Below are 25412 nucleotides of genomic sequence, written 5' to 3'. Positions count from 1 at the left end.
TCGGAAGTGTGAGGAGAAATTAAGTGGACCAATTATATTCTTCTGTAAATTTTTTTGCATTCTTAGGATTTAACCATAAATTGTGAGTTATAGTCCCAAATTTATTTGACTAGAAATTCATCAGATTGAGTAAAGGTTGGAAAAAGGCGACTAGGAAAAGAATATCTGGGTTCAGAACTCATCTCAATTGTTACTCTTAAACTGAAAAATTTCGTATGAATTCTAAATTTTCCAAAGCAAAGTCTTTCTTAAAATAATTATGATAAATTCATGTGCAATTACATAAACTATGTGTGCCGGTACTCAGTGATGGGGTGCCTAACTTTTAACTACTAATAAATTAATAATAAACGTTAAAATATAAGAAAAGTAATAATTTTTCCCCACATTAAAAAAGGTGCCGGTACGCTTACCGAGTATACCGTCATAAAAAAGCACTGGATCTATGTAGGTCTGTGAAGTTAATGATACAGATATTGACCGTATTTTGTTTTGCATTTTTTTAATGAGTCATATTTTGTAGTAAGCAACAGGAAATGACCTTTATTCTCGTGACCGCATAGACATGGCGAATCTATTTTGTTTTGTTTTTTTATGTATCGAAATCTCAATAAGCTAATGAAAACATAGAGATAGATCTAAATTCTAAATGATTTTGGCCTTTTAAGTAGATTTGAGGGTATACCGATTTGAGCTATAGATTTATAGATCTATAGTCTATATAGATCTAAACTCAAGATTCTATTTTTTAGATTCACTGATTCAGTTACACTGTGACTGTTAGTGTTACTTACACTACACTGTGACTACACTCAGTCACTGGACTGGTTTAAGTTTAGTGATTTAGTGGTTACAGTTATGAGTTAACTTACACTGTTAGTTACAGTACTAGATCTAGAAAATAGATCTACTCAATTAGAGTCAATTCAACTTTTTCAACTAGTCGACTCACTGTCTTGTGTATAATACTAGTCTATAATTAACTAGATCTATAAACTATAATCTATATACGACTATATCTATTCTAGATCTAGAATTCTAGTATCTTTAATACTTTATTATAATTTATAGATTAATATAGATAGATCTAAAATCTATTATAGATTCTAGTATAAATTATATCTATAATAAAGATCCCGGTGTAGTGGTGGTGGAGTTAAGTAGTTACTGTTAAGTGAAACTGTGAGTAGTTTAGTCTTAAAGAATTTTATAAACAAATTGATCTAGCAGAATCTAGCTAGATCTATATTAGATCTCCATTGATAATTATACATTGCCGACATTGGATCATAAGATAATATAAGATCTCAAATATGATGAACATGAATTCTGCTGAAGCTGGGGATTCACTCATATTTTCATTAAATGAAACTAATGACAACAATAATACAAATGCCAGTGCTAGTGCTCCTGCATCATTACCAAACATGCCACCAGACTCATATCAAATGACATCTGAGGTTCATGTAACGTTTGCCCCTCAAAACCATAATCATACATCATACAAATCTGATAGAGAAAGTCACTCTGGTCACAGACCACCACGATCACCAACTAGAGGGTGCAAAGAAAATTCACCACTGTTGGGACCAAAGTCAGACTTTGAACACTCATTTGAATACAACTCATTTCCAGATGATCCATTTTTTCATGAAACTGTATTAGCAGCTGAATTAGCCATTGAGGCCAATGTATGTCCAGAAAGAATATATCAGGGTTCAAGTGGAAGCTACTTTGTAAAAAATACTGAACAGGTAAGTGTACAACATTAGTTGTTGAAAGTTAGGCAGTCCAGGAAAACTATGTTAAAATGACAATACACTTAAATAAAAGTCTACATTGTTAAAATAAAAGATTTCCTACCACACCAAATTTATTATTGTACAAGTAGTATCAGATGCCATAAATTTTAAAAGGTAGAAACATAAAATTTACTATTGAAAAAATCTGACTTGTGATGTTGACTGGTTGTATTAGCGATCCAAAATAGGGTCAAGATAGGTTCTTTTCTGTGTGTTGTGTAAGACCACCATGAAGTAACCTTGGCTAAATTGAACACATGCAATCTAATTGTATGCAATTGAAATGACCAGCATTAATCAGTGTTTCATTTCAAAGAGTAGAATGTGTTTTTATTTTTAAATCGTGTTTTAATATTGTCTCTGTTATATATGTATATATATATGTAACCCGCGCTAATTCAAGGTGTATAAATTATTAAATTAAACCATTTTATAACTTAAAATAGATTTCCCCCGAAATCCTGGAAATCTCCCAAAATTGCAAAATATATGAAAAAGTCCTTAAAATATACAGAAATATAGACAAAAATTGCCATTTTGGGGTATCATTCAATATGGAAAACGCCAATCCTATGCGCGATAAATAAAAACGGCATTATGCATTAATTTTGGAATCTGGTGAAAGAAGCTTCCCATGCCTCAAACTAATGAAGAAATACTTGAGGTCAACAATACTCGTAGATAGATTGAAACATTTGGTAATTCTTGCTATTGAGGGGATCTATGTAGGAAACAGAATTATTATGATATACTATATGAGGCTCGTAAAGTAATTCTATACATAGTAAAAAATGAATGAAATGTATAGACAAATGTATTTTCTAATTCAAACTCTTGAATTTCACTTAGTGTCCGCTTCCCTACCCAAACTTGGCCCCCCGAAATCCGTTTCAAATAGGGCCCCACAATGATTAAGTCTAGTCCTGCTATTTAGTGCTTGTAAAATGTTTGTTTATAAAATGTTTTACATGTTTTCTTCAGAGTTGAAGATAGTTTACTTTTTAGTCCAAACCTCCCACAAGACGAAGGGGGGTGGGAGCGGGTAGGGTTTGACAGTCCAGCGCACAGCCATCCATAGCAAGCTGTTCTCCCCCCCCCCTCTTGTTTTTTTTCGTGGTGTGACTATCTGCAGAAATAAGAGAGTGATCTTTCCTTTACTTCTTGTTTGACCTGTTTAGGGAAGAAGAGAATTATATATATAGATGTTAGTTTTAGGCTCATACAAATGGGGAACACATTGTCTTTGTAAAAAATGAAAAAATTTCCATCAATCGCTATGGTTACTGTCAAACTACCTAGTTGAGTAAAACTTGTGTATATACATACATCTATTTTGTATCCCTGGGATAATATGTGTACACTGAGTACTCTCTCAACTTTGTGATTCTGTTTCTTTAATTCTCGGTTAATTGGAGAATATTTTTTTTTATATGTATTACTCTGCCTTCAAAGATGATTGGTGCTATCTATCTATCTATCTATCTAACTATATATATATATATATATACAATCTTATACAATGGCTTATAAATTTCAATGAACTTTCTTGCTGCTTTTGCATTACATTACGCTTGAAAGAGTAAATCTAATATATCTATTTTTATTTTGAGATCGTTTATGATGTACTTTTTTTCATCAGTTTTCACAATTAAAAAAAACAACAACATTGTCCATTCCAAACCTGTTGAGATCTATGCCAGAAGCTTATCCCCAACCTTCTAAGAAAAAGCCAAATACAAGATACACATAGAACTTCTTCTTCGTTCTCATTGTTATGTTGGAGTGTTCAGATGACTAGACCAAATACATGAGATGAACTGCGCAGTGGTTTCCAAATCAGGGAGCTCTCCATATAGTTTTCTATCTATTGGGGTGTTTTGGGGCCAGGGTCTTATTGGGGCCTCTTGGTAAAGAGAGCAGTTTTGGAGGACCTGGTCGGCATTCTCTGGTGATACTCCACATTGGCAGATTTCACTGGTTCCAATTTTGAGCTTCTGGTACATGTGTTGTCGCATTCTGTTGTGTCCGGTCCTGAGTTGAAAGATTAGACGTTGATCTTGTCGGGATAGCTTATAGTAAACGACATCTTTCTTGTGATTTGGATGAGAGCTCGTCCATTTCTCATTTATTTTATTTATATTATAATCCTAACCATCAATAAATTAAATGCCATATATATAGATATTATATCACTATGCCTAGTGATAGGAACTAAACTAATTATTTTTAGTTAAACTAAAACTAAGTTTGAACTAAAAAAAAGTAATTAAACTTTTAGTTAATCACAAATTGAAAAAATTAGTTAAACTAAACTAAGAAACTTTAGTTAAACTTTTACTAACTATTTTGACCTTTTTTAAGGATGAAACAGCCAAACATGAAAACTATAAAGCACAACCAATCTCTTTAGCAAAATGTAATAAACTGCCAAAGAAAACATTCCAGAGATTAATTTAATATATAAAGCAGAAAGTTAGGCGTATGTATGTATATATCTGAAATAAAAATCAGCACCGTTTAACAAATCTTGATAAAACTTGGCATATAAGTTCTTTTTACATTATGGCAGAGACCGTAGAGAATGTTTAATGTTCCTCCCACAACCGGATGGCCTAAAAATATGCAAAAAGTACCTAATTTTATCTCTATTAAAGAACAAAACTTTTTAACAAATCCAGTAAACCCGTTCTTGGCAAATTAAAAAAATGTGAAAGGAACATTCTCCATGTTTGACATAGATCTATATATTCAATCCAGTAGATCAGTAATAGCCAAACTGAGGCCTGCAAGTCATATCTGGCTAGTACCAACTAAAATTGAAGAAGGTTTGGGCTGTTTTTTTGTTTGTAATAATATAGTATATATACCCAACTAGGAATAAGCATTCAACCTTTTTCCATTCAGCTGAGGATAGAAAGGGGCTATTTTAAAACAAATTGTTGAATTTTTAATATCTGTTATTAACAATTTGCCCTGAGGAATATTGAAGAACCAGTTAATTTTTAAATTAATTGTTTTAGAATAATTCAGATTACTATGATTTGTGTGTCTTCATTTTATCATGGAAAAACTGTTGAAACTCAGAGGCAAAAATTATGACATAATTATTTTTAAAGACAAAAAAAGTTTAAACATTCTTAAGATCCACTTTATTTTCATGTCCAGTCTTAAAAATAGCAATTAAACGAAAACCAGTCTATGAATTTTGAATTTAAATGGTTTTGGTTTGGCATGGCCATTATAAAATTCAGAAAGTCATACCTTCTTCTTATAGCTAGTACTTTGATAGAAATCATCTTTATACACCTTTTGATTAATAATTTATTTAATTGAATGCAATCACACCAATTTCCTTTTATTCAAAGGTAACCTTGATCATTTGTTTATAAACTTTTGTTGTTCCTATGCATCCATTAATAGTGTCTGTTGTATACTTATAAAGGAAATCACTCAGTCTCTCAATGTGTCTGTTTATAACTATTTGTTTCTATAAATGTCAAGGAAAAAGGTGTGATATATTTGGCAAACATAGCAGCTATATTGCCACACACCATCTAACAAAATCAGTTACTTGATGCAGAAAAGTAAAGTTTTTATTTTTAAGGTCTATTTAATGATTTCATTTGTTTTTCTCTTGTTGTGTTTTTTTTCACCAAATCATTATAATATAATGAGTTTTAGAAAAGGAGCTCATCAATGGTTTATGGGGAAAAGTAACTGTTTTGTCTGATTTTGCCAGAGGAATACACATGTATATATACAGACTCTTGCTTCAATAGATTGCAAATATAAGGGGGAGAAAAAAAATTGACCCTGTGTTTAAATGATATTAAGAAATAGAGTTTTTAAAACAATAAATGTATTTAAAGTAACATTTTTAATTAACATCTTGTTATTCTTTGTTAACATATTTTTTAAAAACATTTTATCATTAATAATAATAATAATAATAATAATAATTTTATTTATAAAGCGCTGTTAACAAACAAAATGTAGGCTCAAGGCGCTGTAACAACATTACAAACATAAACACAACTGCTAAAATAACAGTTAATCTAAAAAAGTTTTAAACAAGTAGGTCTTAATGTTCTTCTTAAAAGTGGTATAGCATGTTGTCTGTCTGAGATCAATGGGGAGTGAGTTCCAAACCTTTGGTCCGTGAACTGAAAAAGCACGCAGACCGTAGCTTTTGAGGGAGAAACGTGGCACTACTAAAAGCGTTGAGTCCATTGAGCGCAGGGTTCTCTGGGGGACATATGGAGTAATCAGTTCGCTAAGGTACAAGGGCATCTCATTGTTATATATACACTGATGACAAAGTGTGGCGACCTTGTAATCGATTCTCGCTTTCACGGGAAGCCAATGGAGCGTGCGCAAGAGCGTAGTAGCAGAATCTTGTCTAGTTTTTTTAAGGACTATTCGAGCGGCGTTGTTCTGTATACGTTGCAGCTTGGCTATTTTGTCATCAGGTATACCTGCTAGCACGGCGTTGCAGTAGTCAAGGCGGGAGAGTATGAATGCCACAGCTAGCGTTTTTGTTGACTCCGTTGTTAAATATGGTCGGATCTGGCCTAATCTGCGCAGCTGCAGATAAAGACCTTTGCAGAGCTGATTTATGTGTGGGTCGAAAGATAGTGTTGAGTCGAAGAAAACTCCAAGATTCCGCACTACATGGACAAAAGGAACATGGCAGTTCGTGATAAAGAGAGAATCTGTGCTTTCAACTTTTGAGACATTGTTCCTAGTGCCAATCTTAATTATTTCTGTCTTGTCTTCGTTCATCTTGAGTTTATTTTCAACCATCCAATCGCTCACCCTTGCAACGGTACTACTGATTTTCTCTGCCAGATGCGACACCTCTGAGGGTACTGATGAATCGTATAACTGTGAGTCATCGGCAAAGAAATGGTATAAGATGCCGGTTGGCCGTATGACACCGCTGAGTGGATATGTGTACATAGTGAACAGTACTGGGCCTAGAACTGATCCTTGGGGTACTCCGTACTTCAAAAGTAAGCTTGTTGATTCCGTCCCGCTAACAACGACACTTTGGGTGCGTTCCGTCAGGTAGGATCCAAGCCACTTTAGGACGACTCCTGCTAAACCAAAAGTTGCAGAGAATCTGGCCATCATAATTTCATGGTCTAGCGTATCAAAGGCTGCGGACAAGTCCAGCATAGAAAGAATTGATATGTGGCCTTTGTCGGAATTGTGAAGTAAGTCGTTTAGTACCCTGACCACTGCTGTCTCTGTGCTACGGCACTTCCTATATGCAGATTGAAATTCTTCCAAGAGACAGTACTGTTCAAGATGAGAAAGAATTTGCACTAACACGATGCGCTCCAGAAGCTTTGACAGGAAGGGAAGATTTGAAACCGGGCGATAGTTTTTTAGACATTCCGGGTCAAGACTGGATTTCTTTAATAATGGCCTGACAAGTGCATGCTTAAATTGCTGTGGTACAATGCCTGAAGTCAGTGAAGAGTTCACAATGTTGGTAATTGTAGGTACAAGCTCATCTAAACATTCAAGGAGCAAGGAGGTTGGAATGGGATCAAGGTCACATGACTTATTTGGCATCTTCAAAATAGTACTTTTGACATAATCTTCAGATACACGCTGAAACTCGCAAAAAGGAGTATTTTGAAAAATTGGAGAGTGGTCAAGCTGTGATGAGAGGGATGGCATGTCATTTCTAATCTGCTCAATTTTCCCAATGAAGAATCTATTGAAGGAATCAGGAAGTTCAGATAATGGGATAGATGACGGCAAACGTTCGTTATTTGATCCCCCTAACATTTCAGCGGTGATCCTGAATAGCTCCTTTGAAGAATCAGAATTTTCGATTTTTTGTCGAATATGACTAGCTTTTGCGTCTCTAATCATACGGTTAACCTTGTTTTTTTCTCGTATGTATATTTGTCGATGTATCGTCAGACCTGTCTTTTGAAATGTACGTTCGGCACGTCGGCGAATAAGTTTGGCAGTCTTTATGTCTTCCGTCAACCAGGGTGCAGATGGCCTAACTGAGACTGTACGAGTGACAAGAGGTGCATGGCTGTCCAGCAACTTTTTCAAGCAAGAATTGTAATTGCTGAGAACGTCTGTGTTGCTCTGTTGCAACAGCAAAGAGGTCACGTCCATTTTGAAGGAGGCAATATCTATGGCTTTAAGTTTACGGGAAGTCACGTTTTTCTTTGGCCTTTTTGCTTTTGATAGGCGCATTTCAAAGTTTACGAGAAAATGATCTGACAAGCCGCGGTCTGAGACATTGAGTTTGGCTACAAGCTCACTTGCATTTGTAACAATCCAGTCAAGAGTATGGCCTTTGACGTGTGTCGGAACATTTATCAGTTGGTCTAAGTTGCGATCCTTTAGCGCATTTTTCAGCGACATCGCGTATGTCTCATTTTCACTGTCAAAATGCAAGTTCACATCGCCTATGACAAATAGATCTTTTGTTGATATGTGACTGTCAAGGAGGTCTTGAAATTCTTCGATGAAAACTTTTGTTGTCAATTTATTTCTCTTGCTTGGTGGTGGGCGGTACAGGAAAATAAAAGTCAGTGTTCTACTGTGGTGGGAAAGGCGAAACTCGCACATCTCAAAGGTCGTGTACGTTGAGCTTTCAGGTCTTATTGTTACATACTTTGCTAGACTATCTCTGTACAGTATTGCTAAGCCCCCTCCGCTGCCTGTTTTTCGAGGTAGACTCTTTAAAATAAAGCCTGGTGGCGTTAGCTCAGTGGTTCTTGGCTCATCACCAACTTCTTTAAACCATGTCTCACTAAGGAAAACGATGTCGTAGCTATCATCAGTGATGGTGTCTGCAAGCTCAAGAGCTTTGTTACTGCATGACTGGGCGTTGAGGTGCATTATTTTAAGCAGACTGGAGGATATAGTCACCAGAGGCGTAGCACATTTTGAAGACACCGGAGGAGTAATATCCCGAATTATAAGTTTTTGATGGGGACATCTGACCTCTGTTGTGTGAGGAGCAATAGGGGTGGGGTGGTTAATAAAACAGTTTAGTAGGGAACTGCTGAACTCTGTCGTAGAAGAAATGACAGGGGTAGGGGTGGGGTTAACAACACAGTTAAGAGTCCTGGAAACTGTGTGACATGTATCTGTTGAGTTGAATTGCGGTAGGTTATACCATAGGCGAATAAGACGCCCAGCCCTAGACCCACGAACTGTCGGCAGTTTACGCCCGATGCCAAGTCGACGAATATTTCGGAAAACCTCGCTGTCTAGTCGTGATTTGAGTAACACACATGTGCGTCCTATGCGACGTAATAGATTAGCGTCCATGACTCCAGTACGGTGATTTGACACACTAGGACTGATGACACACAGGTTTGCGCTCCGACTGCTATGTAGTGGCCACGGTACACGGTTTTACCAAGCACATCAATCCCTCGGGCTATGAGTATCACTCTGTTACTGTTTATATAGATGCTTGTTAAACTAAAGGATAGTAAATGAATACAAAAACTAATTAAATTTAATTAACGTGACTTAAATCTATCGAACTAAATACACCAATCTATAGACGAAATCAACACAAATCTAATGGTATAAGAAAGATCACTTAGCTCTAGAAAATAGCAACACAAAAATCCTCCAAAACGAGAGACGAAAAAACACGACTGCTGCCTGCTGGCGCAACATCCTAATATCATTGACTTCAGATTATCATTAATGTAAGAAAAAATTACTAAACATTAAACGAATTGTTTTGTTGCCTAGGAGATAAGAAACAGCTTACAATTAAGTTAATAGTACCAATGTATCGGTAGGGTATGGTGGTAGAACCATTGGACTTTAAAACAGAAGTCTTGGACCTAAGTCTTTGTATAGATATCTTTAACTATTTGAAGATGTTACCAGACTCTCTAACATTCAAAGATCACATGATGTGCTAGGCCATGGGTGAAGACTTGGGGTTGTGTGATGGTCACATCATATCAGTGAGCCATTGGTCACAAAAATGGAAGAAAGGTGGACATTAATTCCACTCAGAGCACATTATTTCTTCTTCTTCATCGTTCTCATTGTTATGTTGGAGTGTTCATATGACTAGACCAATACATGAGATGAACTGCGCAGTGGTTTCCAAATCAGGGAGCTCTCCATATAGTTTTCTTTCTATTGGGGTGATTTGGGGCCAATGTCTTATACGGGCCTCTTGGTAGAGAGAGCAGTTTTGGAGGACGTGGTCGGCATTTTCTGGTGATACTCCACATGGGCAGATTTCACTGGTTCCAATTTTGAGCTTCCGGAACATGTGTTGTCGCATTCTGTTGTGTCCGGTCCTGAGTCGAAAGATTAGACGTTGGTCTTGTCGGGATAGCTTATAGTAAGCATCATCTTTCTTGTGATTTGGATGGGAGCTCGTCCATTTCTCATTTATTTTATCTACAATTAATTTCTTCATTTCTTCTGGATAGAGTGCAGAGTTTACTTGTGAGTTTGTTCTCCCACTCTTGGCAAGTGTGTCAGCCTTCTCATTTCCTGCTAGTTGTATGTGAGCTGGAATCCATTGAATAACAGTTTTTTTGCTGTTGTGGTTGAGCTTTGTGAGTGCTGTTCTGAGGTTTTTAATATAAGGGGAATCAGAGTTTTGCAGGCTTTGGAGGGTTGTTTTTGCGTCTGTTAGAAAGACAATCTGACTGTGAGGGGAACTTGGATGATTTGCTAGCATGGTAGCAGCTAGTGCTAGTGCTTCCCTTTCTGCTCTGTGACTGTCAGAGAGCTCTCCAGTTGCAAAGGATTTTTCTAGTTTTCCTCCATCTGGCCATTCGATAAGTATTCCAGCTCCTCCATTTGTGGTGGCTTTATGGGATGAGCCATCCGTGTAAACTCTGATCCACTGATTGCTAGGGTAATTGGTATGTAGAAAACAGTTCACTATTTCCTTGAGCTCTGTTGGTCTGTAATCAGATTTTCTTTTTATGCTTTCAATATGGTCCCTTATAGTAGGAAGAGGGCTTTTGTCCCAGGGTGGAGATTCATTATAGTGTATCGAGGATTCCAGAGTAATTTTTTCAAGTTGGTGTTTCTTTTTTAGGTTTAGAGATTCCTGTATGAAATTGGTCCTTTTGAGACGGTTTTTTGTGCCAGTTTTGTGGATTTTTGTTCTGAGTGGGTGCCTCTCCAAGGTTTCCAATTTTGTGAATTGGGAAAGGATTTTTATTTCTCTTCTTTCATCCAGAGAGATCAGGGCAGCGGTTTCCTCCATAGCTCTTATGGGTGTTGTTTTGATTGCTCCTGTCATTATCCTTAGACCAATATTTTGAACCTTGTCTATTTTTCTAAGGTTGGTTTGGGCTGCTGAGCCCCATGCTGTGGCACCATATTCTAGTACAGGTCTTACATAACTGGTATAGGTCTTTTTCAGGATGTTGTGATTTGCTCCCCAATCTGTGCCAGCTAGTTTTTTCAAGAGGGATAGTCTCTGGATGCCTTTACTCTGTGTTTTATCTATTTGGTTTTTCCAGGTTAGTCTCGGGTCATAGGTGACTCCAAGATAAGTAGGGCTGTCATTTTTTTCTAAAGCTTCCTTATCTAATGTTAATTTTATTGTTTGTTGTTTTGTTGACAGTGAGAATATGGTATATGTTGTCTTTTTTGTGTTAATGGACATGCCCCAGTCTTTGGACCAATTATTGAGTTTATCAAGAGCATCTTGTAATCGAAATTTCGATGTTCCTACATATTCTTCTGTGCTAATTAAGGCAAGGTCATCTGCATACATGCTGCTCTTAACTTTTTTTGGGTAGGTTTTGATTTAGATCGTTTATGAATATTAGGAAAAGTGTTGGGGATAGGACTCCTCCTTGGGGGACACCATTTTTTATACCCACTGTGTGGCTTCTTTGTCCTTGCATGCAAACTAAGGCTTTTCTATTATTTAGGTATTCCTTTATCCAGTTGTACATTCTGTGGGATATGTGATGCTGGATTAGCTTGAGCAAGAGACCTTGTTCCCAGACTTTGTCAAATGCTTTTTCTAACCACACAATTGTTGTTGTTTTCTTTTCTTTAAAGCCGTCTTCTATTTCTTGTGTGATGAAGGCAATTTGATCTTCTGTTGATCTGCCTTTTCTAAAGCCAGCCTGGGCTTCAGTGAGTAGGTTATTTGACTCAAGGATCCATGTCAGCCTTCTATTTATCACTCTTTCCATCAGTTTGCAAGTACAGCTAGTGAGAGCACATTAGATATTGTAAGGTTTATCATATGGATAAAACAAATAGTAATGCAGTGTTAAAAAGTGTTTCAAAAGTAATTGATGAGATAGTAGCCTATAACAGATAAAATAAATTTTGCTTCTCATTTACTATTTTTTATATGGTAGAAACAAAATCAAAGCCTGATTTGATTGAGTCTACAGGTTATATGGTTATAGATAGGGGTAATTATATTCTTTCACTGTAATTATGTTCTTTGAATGAACCGTTGTAATTTATGTAATGTGTAAAAATGGTAATACAAGTGAAGCATTTACTTAATGTTAATTTTAAGTAGATGTTAATTTATCAATGTAAACATTGTAAACAGTAAAAATAATGCCCAGATTAAAATGGCGAGATTATAATTATACTGATCTACGTTGATGACGAAACTCTACTGTGCCTAAAATACGACCTAATGTATAGGAACACACTTCCTGTTATCGGCCTCTGCTGTTTGTTGTGTGTATGTGTTGTTAACGTCACATGCATGTTTATCATTTTCACTGTGTAGCATAATTCATGTTAGGGTGCAGCTGTTGCCACCGGTCAGAATGGACTTTTTATGTGTTAACAGGTGTTTGGGTCTAGTCTAGTCTATTACTCAGTATTAGATCTAGACTCTCTAGGTCTAGATCTTTAATAAAAATAATTTAGATCTATATAAACAATCTAGTCAATAGAATAGACAATAGTCGATAGATTATCTAGATCTAGATTTTTCATACTAGACTCTAGATCTAATTATTATAAAATTAATATTACACTATCACTAAATTCTAAATGACTAGACTAATTTAATATTCTAGATCTAGTTATAGATCTAGATCTATCATATTCTATCATCTCTAAACTTTATCTACTATTTTTAGACTCTACTCTAGATCTAGATGTGAGATCAAATCTACTACTAATGATTCTATCTATCTAATCTAATCTAGATCTAGAATCTACTTGTCTTGTTTAAGACCTTCAGTCAAAGTCAGTTTAGTCAGGGCCACGAATTCCTTTGCTAGATCTAGTATTCAAGTAGAATCTATATTATATAGACATAGAAAAATAGATCTACTCTAAGTCTAACTCTAGATTTAGAAATTATTTAGTAAATCTAGAACTAGTAGTAAGTAGTTAAGTAGTAGATCTAGAATCTAGTTATCACTAGACAATCTAGATTCTACAACTAGAATGACTAGAAAAAAGAATCTTTCTAGATTCTATACTAGTGCCAGCAGTGGGTCTAGAATTCTTATTAATTATTATTTAGACTCATCCCCAATTAAATTTTTTTCATTGTTTTATTGTGCTGTTAAGGCTTTGACTTTAAGCCCTCATTTCATCTAATATATAAATATGATTATGTAGAATGCTTTTTGATATTTTTTGACATGTTACTACTGCGTTTATAATTATAGTGTTTCCTCTTCCACTTTGAATTCTTGATGATAAATCTTATAATAGGCTATATTGTAAATCTGTGTGTGTACTTAGCTAATAGCGCTTCTATTGGAAGTGGGGGATGTAATATTATAATATTATCCTGCACATAACATAATGATCAAAGGTGGAAGCAGTGAAAATCATTTGAAAGATAGAAGTGCAATTAGAATAATTGTGACCATCAAAGGCAAGGTGTGGTGGAAGTACAACTATGTTTCACTTTACTTTATTTTTCAATCGCTCTTTCTTAAAATTGGGCGTGTCATTTTTAGCCTTGAAATAAGTTGTTTTTTTTTTAATAAAGGCTGACTTCACCCATATCAGGATAACACTTTTTTTTACATTACCTCAATATTTAAAAGTAAAGTTCCCCTTTCAGACCTTGTAATCTATAAGGCAGATGATGTAAAGGTCATCTGATTTTGTGGCCTACAGTTAACAAGGGTGTCATGTGGCCAGCACAACGACCAACTTCGTTTACTTTTCCCCAACTAATGTCCGGTACCCATTAGAGCTGGGTGGACTCAGAGGCGCCCGAAGATCCAGAAATTAAAAATCCCAGGATTCGAACCCCGGAACCCAGTTCGGAAGTCAAGCGCTTTACCGCTCAGCCACCGCACCTCCACCTCTATATTTATACATGTTAAATTTTTATAGTTTTTAGTAGCATTAAATTTTAATTTTATTCTTATCTAATGTGGGAAGCGTGGTTGAGAGGCTAAGTGCGCTTGAACTTGGCTTGGCTACCTAGAAGGGGGCTCGAGGCTCAACACCCGACTCGGGCAGCACAGAAAACCAACTCCTAGACCCCCCCCCCCCGACCCCCCCCCCCCCCCCCCCGCCCCCAACTGGTCCACAAATGAGATTGGACCAAAGCGCTCTGAGCATGCTATAAGCACGAAAGTAGCGCTATATAAAAGCTATAAATATATATATGTAAACACTTTTTGTCGTTTAAATAAAAAATGAATATATTAAATATTGCTCATTTCATGATTTTTACAATTACTATTTGTTAGATAAAATGATCATAACAGGGGGTGAAATGACCGGGAACCTAGACTAGTACTATCTAGATCTAGATATATGTAAATTATAAATCATCTTAAGTTTAAGACTTACTATTGAGCAATATTAAACTAAAACTAGATAGAGCATATATATATATTTTATATAATAATAATAGTATATAAATAAAATTATATCTATATCTAGATTCTAGGTAGAATTATAGAATAGTCTATTTAACTATGTCTGTGTGGTAAAAAGTTTGTATACACATTATTTCTCCCACACTCTATCTTGTATCAAGTTGGTCATGACTTAAAGAATTGAAACTAATTATCCATAACTATAAAATCTTCAATTTTCATATAACCACTTTGCTGGCACAGTTGTTAGTATATTGGCTTGGAAAGCTTGAGCCCTAGAGTTCGAATTCATGTTGTACCATTTTTTTTTATATTTATAAAATACATTTAAAAGGCGATCATGGTAACCTTCACCCGGATACCCACTTCTGTCTGTCTGTCTCTCCACCCCCACCCCCCCTTCCCAACTGGTCCAGACAAGTAATATGATCATAGTGCATTGAGAAAGCTAAAAGCATTGAAATTGTTCTAAACAAAAACAATTGGCAAAAATATCACAGATTTATTATTGTTAGTTTAAATCTATTACAAATTTAATGACATGACTGATCCAAACTAATTGGTACTATGACACTTAATATTAGCTTCATTTTTTTTTATGTTATTTTGCTTGTTTATTTACTAAAGTAGCTTTACATAGATACCTAGTACATTTATCTATATAAATGATCTATACAATCTAGAGTAGTCAGTAGTTACTTTACAGAAATAAAGGCACTATCTTGGTATATTCATTATTATATTGTTGACATGTGGATCTATTTCTTCTTACTAGATATAGATATAAGAATCATAATAGTAAGAGTACTTCTAAATTTTGCTTTATTAAAAGTTATTTGGTTAAAATATATCTAGATCTAAGCCCTTTAGACTTAAATTATAATAAATATAAATATAACTTTGATTCTAAATCTTTTGATTTTGTTTAGTGATTTAAATTTAATCTGTACACAAACATTTAAATCCAGACCCTATCTAGTCATGTAAAAGCTATTGGGTTCTAGCCTTGAAATTTAAATGATGACAGGGAAAAATAAAAATAATAAATTAGATGACATAAAATATAGTTTTTAAGATGTAATTATATATATATAAATATTTTTTCTTGGAAAAGTAATTTAGTTTATTTTCTTGGAACTGTTTTAGTTCCTGTTTTTATTTTTAATGTGTGATGTGTATTTTGAAGTATAATGAAGCTATTTATTTGAAAAAAAAGAAAAGTATATGTGATTGTTATTCATTTCACATAATTTGTGCCATAAATAAATATAATATATTATAAAATATACTACAGATTAAAACTTGATTTTTATTGTAAATATTTATGCCAAAAGTTATGCCCCCATTCACCTTCTCGATTTCCTGAAAGTAAGCTTAAATAAAAACAGCTCTAATGCAGAAGGATCATATCAAAATTTTAAAGTAGGTCTAAACTTAACTTACAAAGGTTCATGGAAAAAAAACTTTTCCAAGAAGGAATATCAAATTATTCAAGAAATTCATTGTATGCATACAAAAATCACAAAAAATTATGTAATGGTTAAAAAATGGCTACATCACATATTTAAAACAACAAAAAAAAAAGGTTGTTTTTTTTTAATGTTATTTTTTTTTAATTTAAGTGCTTAACACAGTCTCTGAATACAGCCCCCCCCCCCCCACCCCCCCCCCAAAAAAAAAAAAAAGATAAGTGTCACATAGTTACAATTGAAACACTATAGTTTTATAGGACATCAAATGTGTTTGAAAATTAAATTTTAAAAAAGTCGGAAAAATAATTATTGATGAAAAAAAAAGGATTTTTTTCTTATTAACATGTCATAACTTTGTAACCTTGCAAAATAGAAGCTTAAAATTTTAAACACTTTAATTTAATTAGTCAATTTCAAATTTATTTGAATGGTCCCTATTCACAATTAAAACAAAAAATATGTTTTCCTCTGTTTAGGGAGTATATAAACTCAATGAATGTGCAGAATCGCTCCATGTTTTATTGTTAAAATCCCCCCTATATTTTGGTTTTCTGGCCTAGGACAGAAGACTTACAATTTATTGGTAAAATTATTGTGCACTTCACAAATACTAACACTGACTATATTCTAGTTTAGGCTTTGGATAGTTTTCCATTAAGTTTTCTTCTTGCTACTTTATTTAATGAAGGACTTCCATAAAAGTGATGCAGAGTGTTTGTGTAGAGTAGCTATGCCATCAGGTGCAGCTCACAATTTTATTTTAAGACAATATTTAAGTCAAAAGAACAATGGAAGAAGAAAAGTCAGACAGAACTAAGATAATAGACAGGCATGAATCAGTGAATGGATCAATTGATTCTAACACAACAGTATCTTCACATGTGAATAAAGCTGTTGACTACGAGTCAATAAGTGGGCCTATAACCTATAACAATTTCCCTAAAGACCCTGATTTTGCAGCAGTTGTTAGGGAAGCTGAGTTGGCTTTGGACCATGGCATTGTACCAAAACTTAGTTCCAAAGGGACAAGTGGCTGTTACTTTATGCAAGATCAAGAGAAGGTATTAGACTAGATTCACACAGTATTCTTTACATTTGATGCTTTGTTCTTATTCATTGATAGGGCTTAACCATTCAGTTTAAGTTCCTTGAATGGATGTTTTTCAAGAATGCATTTATTTCCATCAACCTTTGTTGCATATATATATCCTTATTCTAGATAAAATAGAGAGATCTGTTATGTGGAGGTTGTTTTTTTTTTGTTTGTTTTTTTTTTTACATGTGTTTGGTTTTAAAGAATACTGCTAAATCTTATATCTGAATGGCATTTTTGTTGTTTCAAAATTTAAATTAAAACTGCGAACATTAAAATTTACTGACATCTATCATAATGTCCTGAAAAATCATATTTCTGTTACAAGTTACAAATAATTCTGTAAATAGAATAATGGGGGTGGATGTACTTGACTTTAGTTTCAGAAATACCAAAACAAAGAGTATGTTGATTTTTTTTCTTTTCAGAAAATTATAGCTGTGTTCAAACCTAAAGATGAAGAACCTTATGGTCACCTGAACCCTAAGTGGACCAAATGGATGCATAAACTATGTTGTCCTTGCTGTTTTGGAAGAAGTTGCCTAGTGCCTAATCAGGGTTATTTGTCTGAAGCTGGAGCTAGTTTAGTTGATCAAAAGCTTGGTTTGAATGTTGTACCAAAGACTAAGGTGACTACATTTCTGTCTCAAACACTTTTAGATGAAAAGATAAAGTAATAAAATATTTCATGAATATACATGTAGTTGTAAGCCTTGTTTGTTGATAACTTTGTGTGTTTTTTTTTTCTTTTAATACAGGTGGTGCGTCTAGCTAGTGAGACCTTCAATTACAGTGCAATAGATAGGGCTAAGGCCAGAACAAAAAGAAATATTTACAATAGAGTCCCTAGTGTAGGAAGGCACTTTAACAGAATAGGTTTGCCGCCAAAGGTTTGTGAGCTAGTGTCATCATTTGCTTTGTCTGGACTCAGTCCTAGTCTAATGGTTCTGTCATTAGTTTATTTATAAATATCTGTAAGTGTTATTTACTGCTTCTTCATTATTGCCATGTTTTATGACCTAGAATTTCATGTTAGACTTCCCTACACTCTTCTTGTTCTTTGATTTATTTATTTTTCCTCCAAGTTTCTTATTGCATTCTTCTCATTTGATCAAGTTGTTAAAAATATTTTCAACTAATTATTAGCCAATTGTTTACAGCAACATTTGTTTAGATTGATTTAATCTCAGAGCATTTAAACATGAGACTAGTTTTGCTTAGTTTGAATTGTAATTGTCTAAATAATATTGAGTATGCTCACTTTTTTTCATAAGATGAAACTAGATTGAATCTTAAGTTTCAAATCCTGCAATTACTGCCAAGTTGAACAATTTTTTGACCATTTTTTAAAATATTTTTTTCATTTCATTTCATTTTTTTCCCTTAAGATCACTGTGTGTCAGCTGATAAGAGAATAGATCAAATATTAATAGTACAGTTTAGCTGATACTACCAGCAAGACTAAGTTGGTACTGGCAATGTGTGTGTGTGAGAGAGGGAAGTGGGGGGCTGACCCAGTTAAATGTAACTGTACTGCTTGGTGTCTAGTTGAATTAGTTTTGTACAAGATAAAAAGGAAACACATGCTTAGTCTAAACTTATGAATATGTATGAAACATCAGCAAAGTGTTATGATTGAGTAGTCCAGCTCTGTTTATCACTAACTAGTGCACTTTGTGTATTCTACACCATAAGCTTTGTAGGATCAGTCAATATAACCAGATGTGAACAAAAAGGCCCCAAAACTTAAATCAATACATTGCAATCATTTTTCTTTAATAATCCTTTTAATGTAATCTGACATGAACATTTTGTCTGATTTTAATGCTTGTATTAATGTATTAACAAAAGTACTTTAAGTCAACTAGTGTCCATTGACAGTTCACTTTAAAACATTTATAGGTTTAGTTTAATATAACATGAGGATTTATTTTTAAATTTAGTAACCTAAGTTAATCAGTAGTCAAAATATGTTTGAAATTTGTGCAATACTTTAAAAGATTATTTTTTATTGCTGACATTTTAAAGCACTGTTAAAACATTTCATAGTTTATTTTTAATTACTGACATTTAATTTTTAAAGCACTTTTAAAACATTTCATAGTTTATTTTTAATTACTGACATTTAAAGCACTGTTAATACATTTCTTCTTTGTCTTGTGTTAAAATTATTATTATTATTTTTTTGTTTGTTTATACCACAGATTGGCTCCTTCCAGTTGTTTGTTAATGGCTACAAAGATGCAGACTATTGGCTGAGGCGGTTTGATAGCGAGGCTTTACCCGAGTCAACTGCTAAAAAATTCCAGCATCTCTTTGAACGTGTTGTTGTGTTGGATTACATTATACGAAACACAGGTAAAATATTTGTTGATATTAAAGTAAAACCTCAAACTGTGTGTTTCTAATTATAGTGTATCCAGGCTATCACTTTACTTACTTTTCCAGGCTATCACATTCTGTTACTTAGAAGGTAATAAACAAATCTTAATGGAATGATATCCAGGGCATAACATAAAATTATTAAAATGTAATAATAATAATCACTGTAAAAAATGGTGTTTAGGACAGGCATTTTTCCTTGCTCACACCAAATTTCATTCTCCCTATCATTGTCTTTCTTCCTGTTTTTCTCTGTTTCTATTCTGATGCACACTCTCTTCAAATCATGATAAGGCTAGTAAGAGCTGGTGTGACATAAGATAAAAAGAATCTAATTTTACATGTTTCGTGTGTTCCTTCAGATTAGAAAATTGTTATATCCTAGCCGAAACATCCCTCAAAATGACAAAGGACTGCAGGGGGGGGGGGGGGTTGAAACCAGGGCCATCAGGAGGGTACAGAGTGCATACCACATGGCCAGGCAGCCATGCTGATTGTGCACATCCATCTGACAGACTTTACAACTAATATTGTTTCAACATTTTAACATATTTTATTGCCACTAGAATTACATGTAAATTTATTGACACTGTATAATTAACTAAGAATATGACAGCAATGCCTTGAGACTTGCTTTGTATGCACCTATATAACTATATAAGCTTAATTTTTATGCTCAGAATTTTTTTTTAGACAGGGGAAATGATAACTGGCTTATAAAATATGAGCCTGCATCAACAAAAGCAGGATCAAGTCAAGGTGACATAGAGGTACTTCTGCAGTACATTAATCCATTATCTTTTCATTTGCTTCATGCCAGTGATAGAAACATTTTCCTAACAATGAAAGAAATATCTCTTTGCACTTAATAAGTTAATCTTGACTCATTTTTAATTTAATATAAAATTTGATGCACACATAGCCAACAAATTTGAGTTTTAAAATGTAATCTATAAAAAATTTCGAGCCCAAGTCACATTTGCTATTAGGAATTATGTTTATACATTTCCTTATCATTTCATCTATATTGGTAAAACAATGGTAATAGCTTTTGGCAGCAAAGGATATTTCAAAGAATTGTTTGTGAAAAATTTTTATATTTATTTTTTTTTTATCTTCTAAGCTTTTCACTTTTTGTTTTTATTTTTTTAAATATAATTTTAAGTCATTTAGAAATAAATAAATTCATAAAAAGTAATATCTTGCATCTATTGGAAGAATTGGATATTACATTATGTTATTTAAAGAATTTAGTTTAAGTGAATTTTTTTTTAATGTGACCAAAATACATGACAGTAAACTTTAAGGAAAGAAATGATTTATAATTCCAGGATGCAGAATGGAGTATGGTAGAGAATCCAGAAATAGCAGTGGCTGCCATAGACAATGGATTAGCCTTTCCATTTAAACATCCTGATGAATGGAGAGCTTGTGAGTTTTAATTTATTTACAATGAATTTTGGTTTTAATGAAATTACCTTTTCTGGTAAAGCCTAATTATTTGATCTCTATTCTCTCCCTCCTGATCAGATCCCTATCACTGGGCATGGCTACCTCAAGCCAAAGTGCCATTCTCAACGGAAATTCAGGAACTTCTTCTAGACCAACTTTCAGATATGAATTTCGTTCAAGATCTTTGTGATGATCTTTATGATTTATTCAAAGTAAGTTTGGGGTTAGAAACTGTGACCTTAACATAAATAACATTATGTAACATGAGTTCAATGTGGCTAGCTCAATGACCAACAACATATATATTTTTTTATTTTTTTTCTCCAATAATTGTCAGGATTATGGAATATGAAATGACCTAAAGCATTAAAGTAAAAATCCCAGGGTTTCATTATTTTGTAATTATTTTTTTTCATTTTACAAATGCCATTCACACATATTCTACAGTATTGAAAAGCATTTAAAAAAAAAAATAGCAAGGGACCACATAGATTTTACATTTTTATGTGATCCACTAAAGAATCAAATTTAAAAAGAAGTAAGGACATGTCTTGTTGAATTATTTTTTTCACACATTCCCTCACCTCACCCCCCCCCCCCCCCAAAAAAAAAAAGAAAATATTTTTTGACATGTACACAAATATTTAATACATTTGTCAATTAAGCAAATACTATGGAGTCATTCTTTCTAATGTTTCTCTAGTGTGATAAAGGCTTTGATCGTCATACATTTGAAAAGCAGATGTCTGTGATGAGAGGCCAGGTAGGTTACTTTTGTTGATCTTCCTTTACCTTTGTGATCAATTTTGTTGGATAATGTGGATATTTTCTTATTAAGTAAAAAAACAACAATTTGCATTACGTGAATTGGTAAATCTACATACTGATCAAATAAGAAATAGGGTGGGCCATCTAATTTAATAACATCAGCATTCTAGCAAAGTGATATTTCATTGCAGAGATATTTAAAATAGCACCACATCAGATATGACACCACTGCCCTAATAGCCTTCATTTTTTGTTTCGAACATGCATGTCATGCGTATATGTTTAAAAGTGTGAATATAATTTTCTACTTATAATCTGTTTTAAATTTATTCATGAACTTTATCAATTTTGTGTCTCCCTTGCAGATTCTTAATTTAACTCAGGCTTTAAAAGACGGCCGCTCCCCAGTGCAGTTAGTTCAGATGCCAGTGGTGACTGTGGAGAGGAACAAATCCACAGTGGGCAGGACACGGGCTGACAGTGAAATCTTCACACAGAGTTTCTCACACAGAGCACCTTTCTTCTCTTGGTGCTGACCTTGGCTTGGAATGGTTATGAGAGACTGTGTTCTTGTCATCACTTGTTCAGGCAACAGGCGATATGTACAGTCCAATTAGAATTATAAATACTAGATGCGGCCAAAATATTTCTCCTTGAATTGTTGTTTCTGTTTTTTTCTAAGTCTTATCATTATTATTTTTTCAGTTTTCATGATTTTGTTAAGTCACTTCAGATATACTATTGTTATATAATAAATATTCAGTTATAAATTTTCTTTTAGTGCTGGTTAATGGTGTTTAACGACCGAGTTGTAAAATTAATTGTAAATGTATTTTTTATGAAAATACTGCTTGAATGTGTTTGGTGGTTAAGTGATTTTTTGGCTGCCAAGCCAAGTGTCCTATGTTTAAATACTTGGATTTTTAACTCAGGACCTAAGCATGTCCACATAGTTCCATTGGGTGCCTAACTCTCATCAAAGTAGGTGAAGGTTGTAGATTGTCCACAGAAACAAGTGATACTTGCATTGCTAGCCCCATAGAACAAAGGATCGGATAAATCTCTAGAGAAAACACATTGCTGTGCACTTGACAAACTATTACTGCCTTTTTTGTATAAGATATCATAAGTTTGTCATTAAACTTTTTGATAAGAGAAACAGTTTATCACATTTATTTTTTTGTTTTTAGTTTATACATAATTTAGGCAGAATTAGTAGCTGTTGATAAATTCAAAGTGTAGAAAGTTCAGGCAACATTAAAGTTGCTTTTTTTGGTGAAAACTGCAGTAGAAAAGTTACATGAGTAGAAAAGTTTAAATGAGTAGAAAAGGTTAAAGACTTGTGTCAGCATCAAATTCATTTAGGAATGCATCATTCTAAGGGGATTTACAGACCAGGGTCACAAGATAAAATCCTTGTGCACATTGAGATTTAAAATCTAGATACTCCTGAACACTCCTGAATACCTTATCCCAGCTCTTTGGGGTACCAGATTTTCATTACGGAAGTAAAATCTTGAAGAGTGTTGGGCGCAGTCAAACAGTTATTGTCCTAGACACCAAAGATGCTGAGGGTCATCGCTGCCCCTCCCCTTTCCACAATGGATAATGGCGTTACTTTTAACTCTTAGTACTTTCTTGGTGTATTGGTTTACAAACAATATTGTACCGGTATGTATTTTCTTGGCTTGACAAGAACAGAATGGAGAGATACTGCAGCTCAGTGAATTATAACCTATATTATCTTTTGTTTTTTATTATTAGACACCCAAGTCTAATATTGAATATTTAAGAACTAAGGAGGCACTAACTGGCATAGTGGTGATTCTAAATAGACTTACAGAGACTCAAGTTTTGTTGTTACATGTTGAACGATACGTCAGCTACCTTCAGCACTTGGAAATCCTGCTCATACATGAACTCACTGTCTAATCATTACCCTTCCACTTTCAATACTTAGAATAAGCTGACATGGAATTCACTATACCATCTTCTGCACCATGTGTAAATGACATTCCATCACCTCATGTTTTTTTTTGTTTTTTTTTTGTTAGTTTAAATCATTTTCACATTTTTTCCCGAATGACCTTGACCTTTATTTTAAAATTAAATTGCTGTGACTTATGTTGTCACTAAATTACTTTTTGTGTGGAAAGTTTGCATTGAATCATTTGTGATGCTACTGTTATGGGTATGGTTATATTCATAAATTATATTTCACTTAATTGATATTTTAATTTCTCTGCTTGTGTAATTCAATATTTTTGCAGGGCATACAACCAGATTTTATCAGTAAATGTGATGCATTACAGAATTCTATTTGTACCAATATTTGTTTCCTAGCTTGATGTTCAAAAGAGATAAAAGTTATTGATAGATATTTGAGAAAAGAACCTGAACCGAGACCCATTGTCATAGAAGGCCCTACCTGTCTGTACGACGTGGTAATGAGCTTTTGGTCTCTACTGCCCACAGGTTGCTATGAACTATTGGTCTTGCCTGATAGAATTTGCATAATTCTTGTATTTAACTTTGTGGCATTGTCAGCCTGTTCAATCAAGTCATAAGATACAGTTCACTTTGTGTGTTCTTTTTCAAATTATTTTTTAGAAGAGAAAAACAATACCAGGATATTTATCCTGTTATGCCATCTTGTACTTTTCTAGAATATCTAATATTTGAATATGACTTGAGTTGTATTTTGCTGTGGTATCTTTCAATAGTTTCTGATTTATTCCATTGTTAATGTTGCTATAATAACACAGACCTATGTGGCTGACAAGTATTTCTAAACCTCTAACAGACCTAGCCTAGATCACTTGTTGCATCTGAAAAGTACTCTTTGTCTCTTGAATTATTTGACACTAAGGTTCATGAATTGAATACATTGATTGGTTGGAAGAGATTTTGTCTAGTGTTAAGATAGATGTAAAACTTCTATTGCTTGCCAATGTTTTATTTGGTTGTTGGTACTTCTGATAACCAAATGTCTTAGTTGTTTCATTGATTGTTGTCAAGTGCTCTTCTTAGGCATGTAGTTATCCTGTTGGTTGTTCCAGTAGGCTGATAGCTTCACTTTCATTACTTCTATAGTCTTAGTTACAGCAACAGCAGAATGGATTTCCTTAGAACTGTCATCATTTACAAATGATCAAATCAGTAGTTTTATAAAGAGAGCACACACACACAATCTTTAAAACACAAATGAGACCATTCCTAAGATCCTTTTTGAGATAAGACTTATTTTAGTTAACAATTAGACAGTATTTCAGTTACTGTGTCTGCTTTTTTCTAGCACAGTATCAACCAGTTGTTAAAAGTTCAGAGAAAATAAAGTCTGTTAATACTTCCATTAAATGTTTTTTTTTTTTTAATATTTGTCAACATTTTCCCTCAAAATAATTGCATTTGGTTTTATTTGAATGCATCACAGAATGCTTTTATTTAATTTGGCAGCACATTTTATGTTCTACCTTTATTTTTGTTAGTTTTCCATTTGTTTATGAACTAACTTGAAAGACCATTGCTGTGACCTTGTGAAGAAATCACAATGTCTAGTTGTGGTTTTAGGTCAAGGCTGGTACTGTCATAGTTTCTTTCATTGTTTTTTTTTTTTTTTAAT

At 33.9% G+C, this 25412-nt stretch overlaps 1 protein-coding gene across 7 annotated transcripts; it reads left to right on the top strand.

Annotated features, from left to right (window-relative positions):
* The first annotated feature begins 544 nt into the window (after positions 1–544).
* Positions 545–25159, top strand: LOC106061101 (phosphatidylinositol 4-kinase type 2-beta-like). 7 transcript variants are annotated; one of them, XM_056043486.1, is made up of 10 exons: positions 545–679; positions 1295–1754; positions 17617–17817; positions 17947–18078; positions 19393–19546; positions 20264–20340; positions 20902–21001; positions 21101–21234; positions 21726–21785; positions 22156–25159. In XM_056043486.1, exons 2-10 carry the CDS (start codon positions 1314–1316, stop codon positions 22324–22326), a joined length of 1470 nt encoding a protein of 489 aa, XP_055899461.1. In that variant the 5' UTR covers positions 545–679; positions 1295–1313; the 3' UTR covers positions 22327–25159. The 7 variants fall into 7 exon arrangements, with proteins under 7 accessions (XP_055899461.1, XP_055899444.1, XP_055899453.1 ...); XM_056043469.1 differs by having other exon boundaries at positions 546–679; positions 1231–1754; XM_056043478.1 differs by having other exon boundaries at positions 547–679; positions 1134–1754.
* The last annotated feature ends 253 nt before the right edge of the window (positions 25160–25412 follow it).

Source organism: Biomphalaria glabrata, chromosome 1 (genome assembly GCF_947242115.1).
Source record: "Biomphalaria glabrata chromosome 1, xgBioGlab47.1, whole genome shotgun sequence".
NCBI classification, from domain to species: Eukaryota; Metazoa; Mollusca; class Gastropoda; family Planorbidae; genus Biomphalaria; species Biomphalaria glabrata.
The sequence above is the reverse complement of the archived record's forward strand: the minus strand, read 5'-3'. Positions and strand labels throughout refer to the sequence as shown.

Bases quoted from the DNA above. Each gene is read 5' to 3' on its own strand.
- LOC106061101 (XM_056043486.1), top strand. From the start codon at position 1,314: ATGATGAACATGAATTCTGCTGAAGCTGGGGATTCACTCATATTTTCA. The intron at 19,547-20,263 runs GTAAAATATTTG...ATTTTTTTTTAG, and splicing joins TTACATTATACGAAACACAG to ACAGGGGAAATGATAACTGG. The intron at 21,002-21,100 runs GTGAGTTTTAAT...CCTCCTGATCAG, and splicing joins TCCTGATGAATGGAGAGCTT to ATCCCTATCACTGGGCATGG.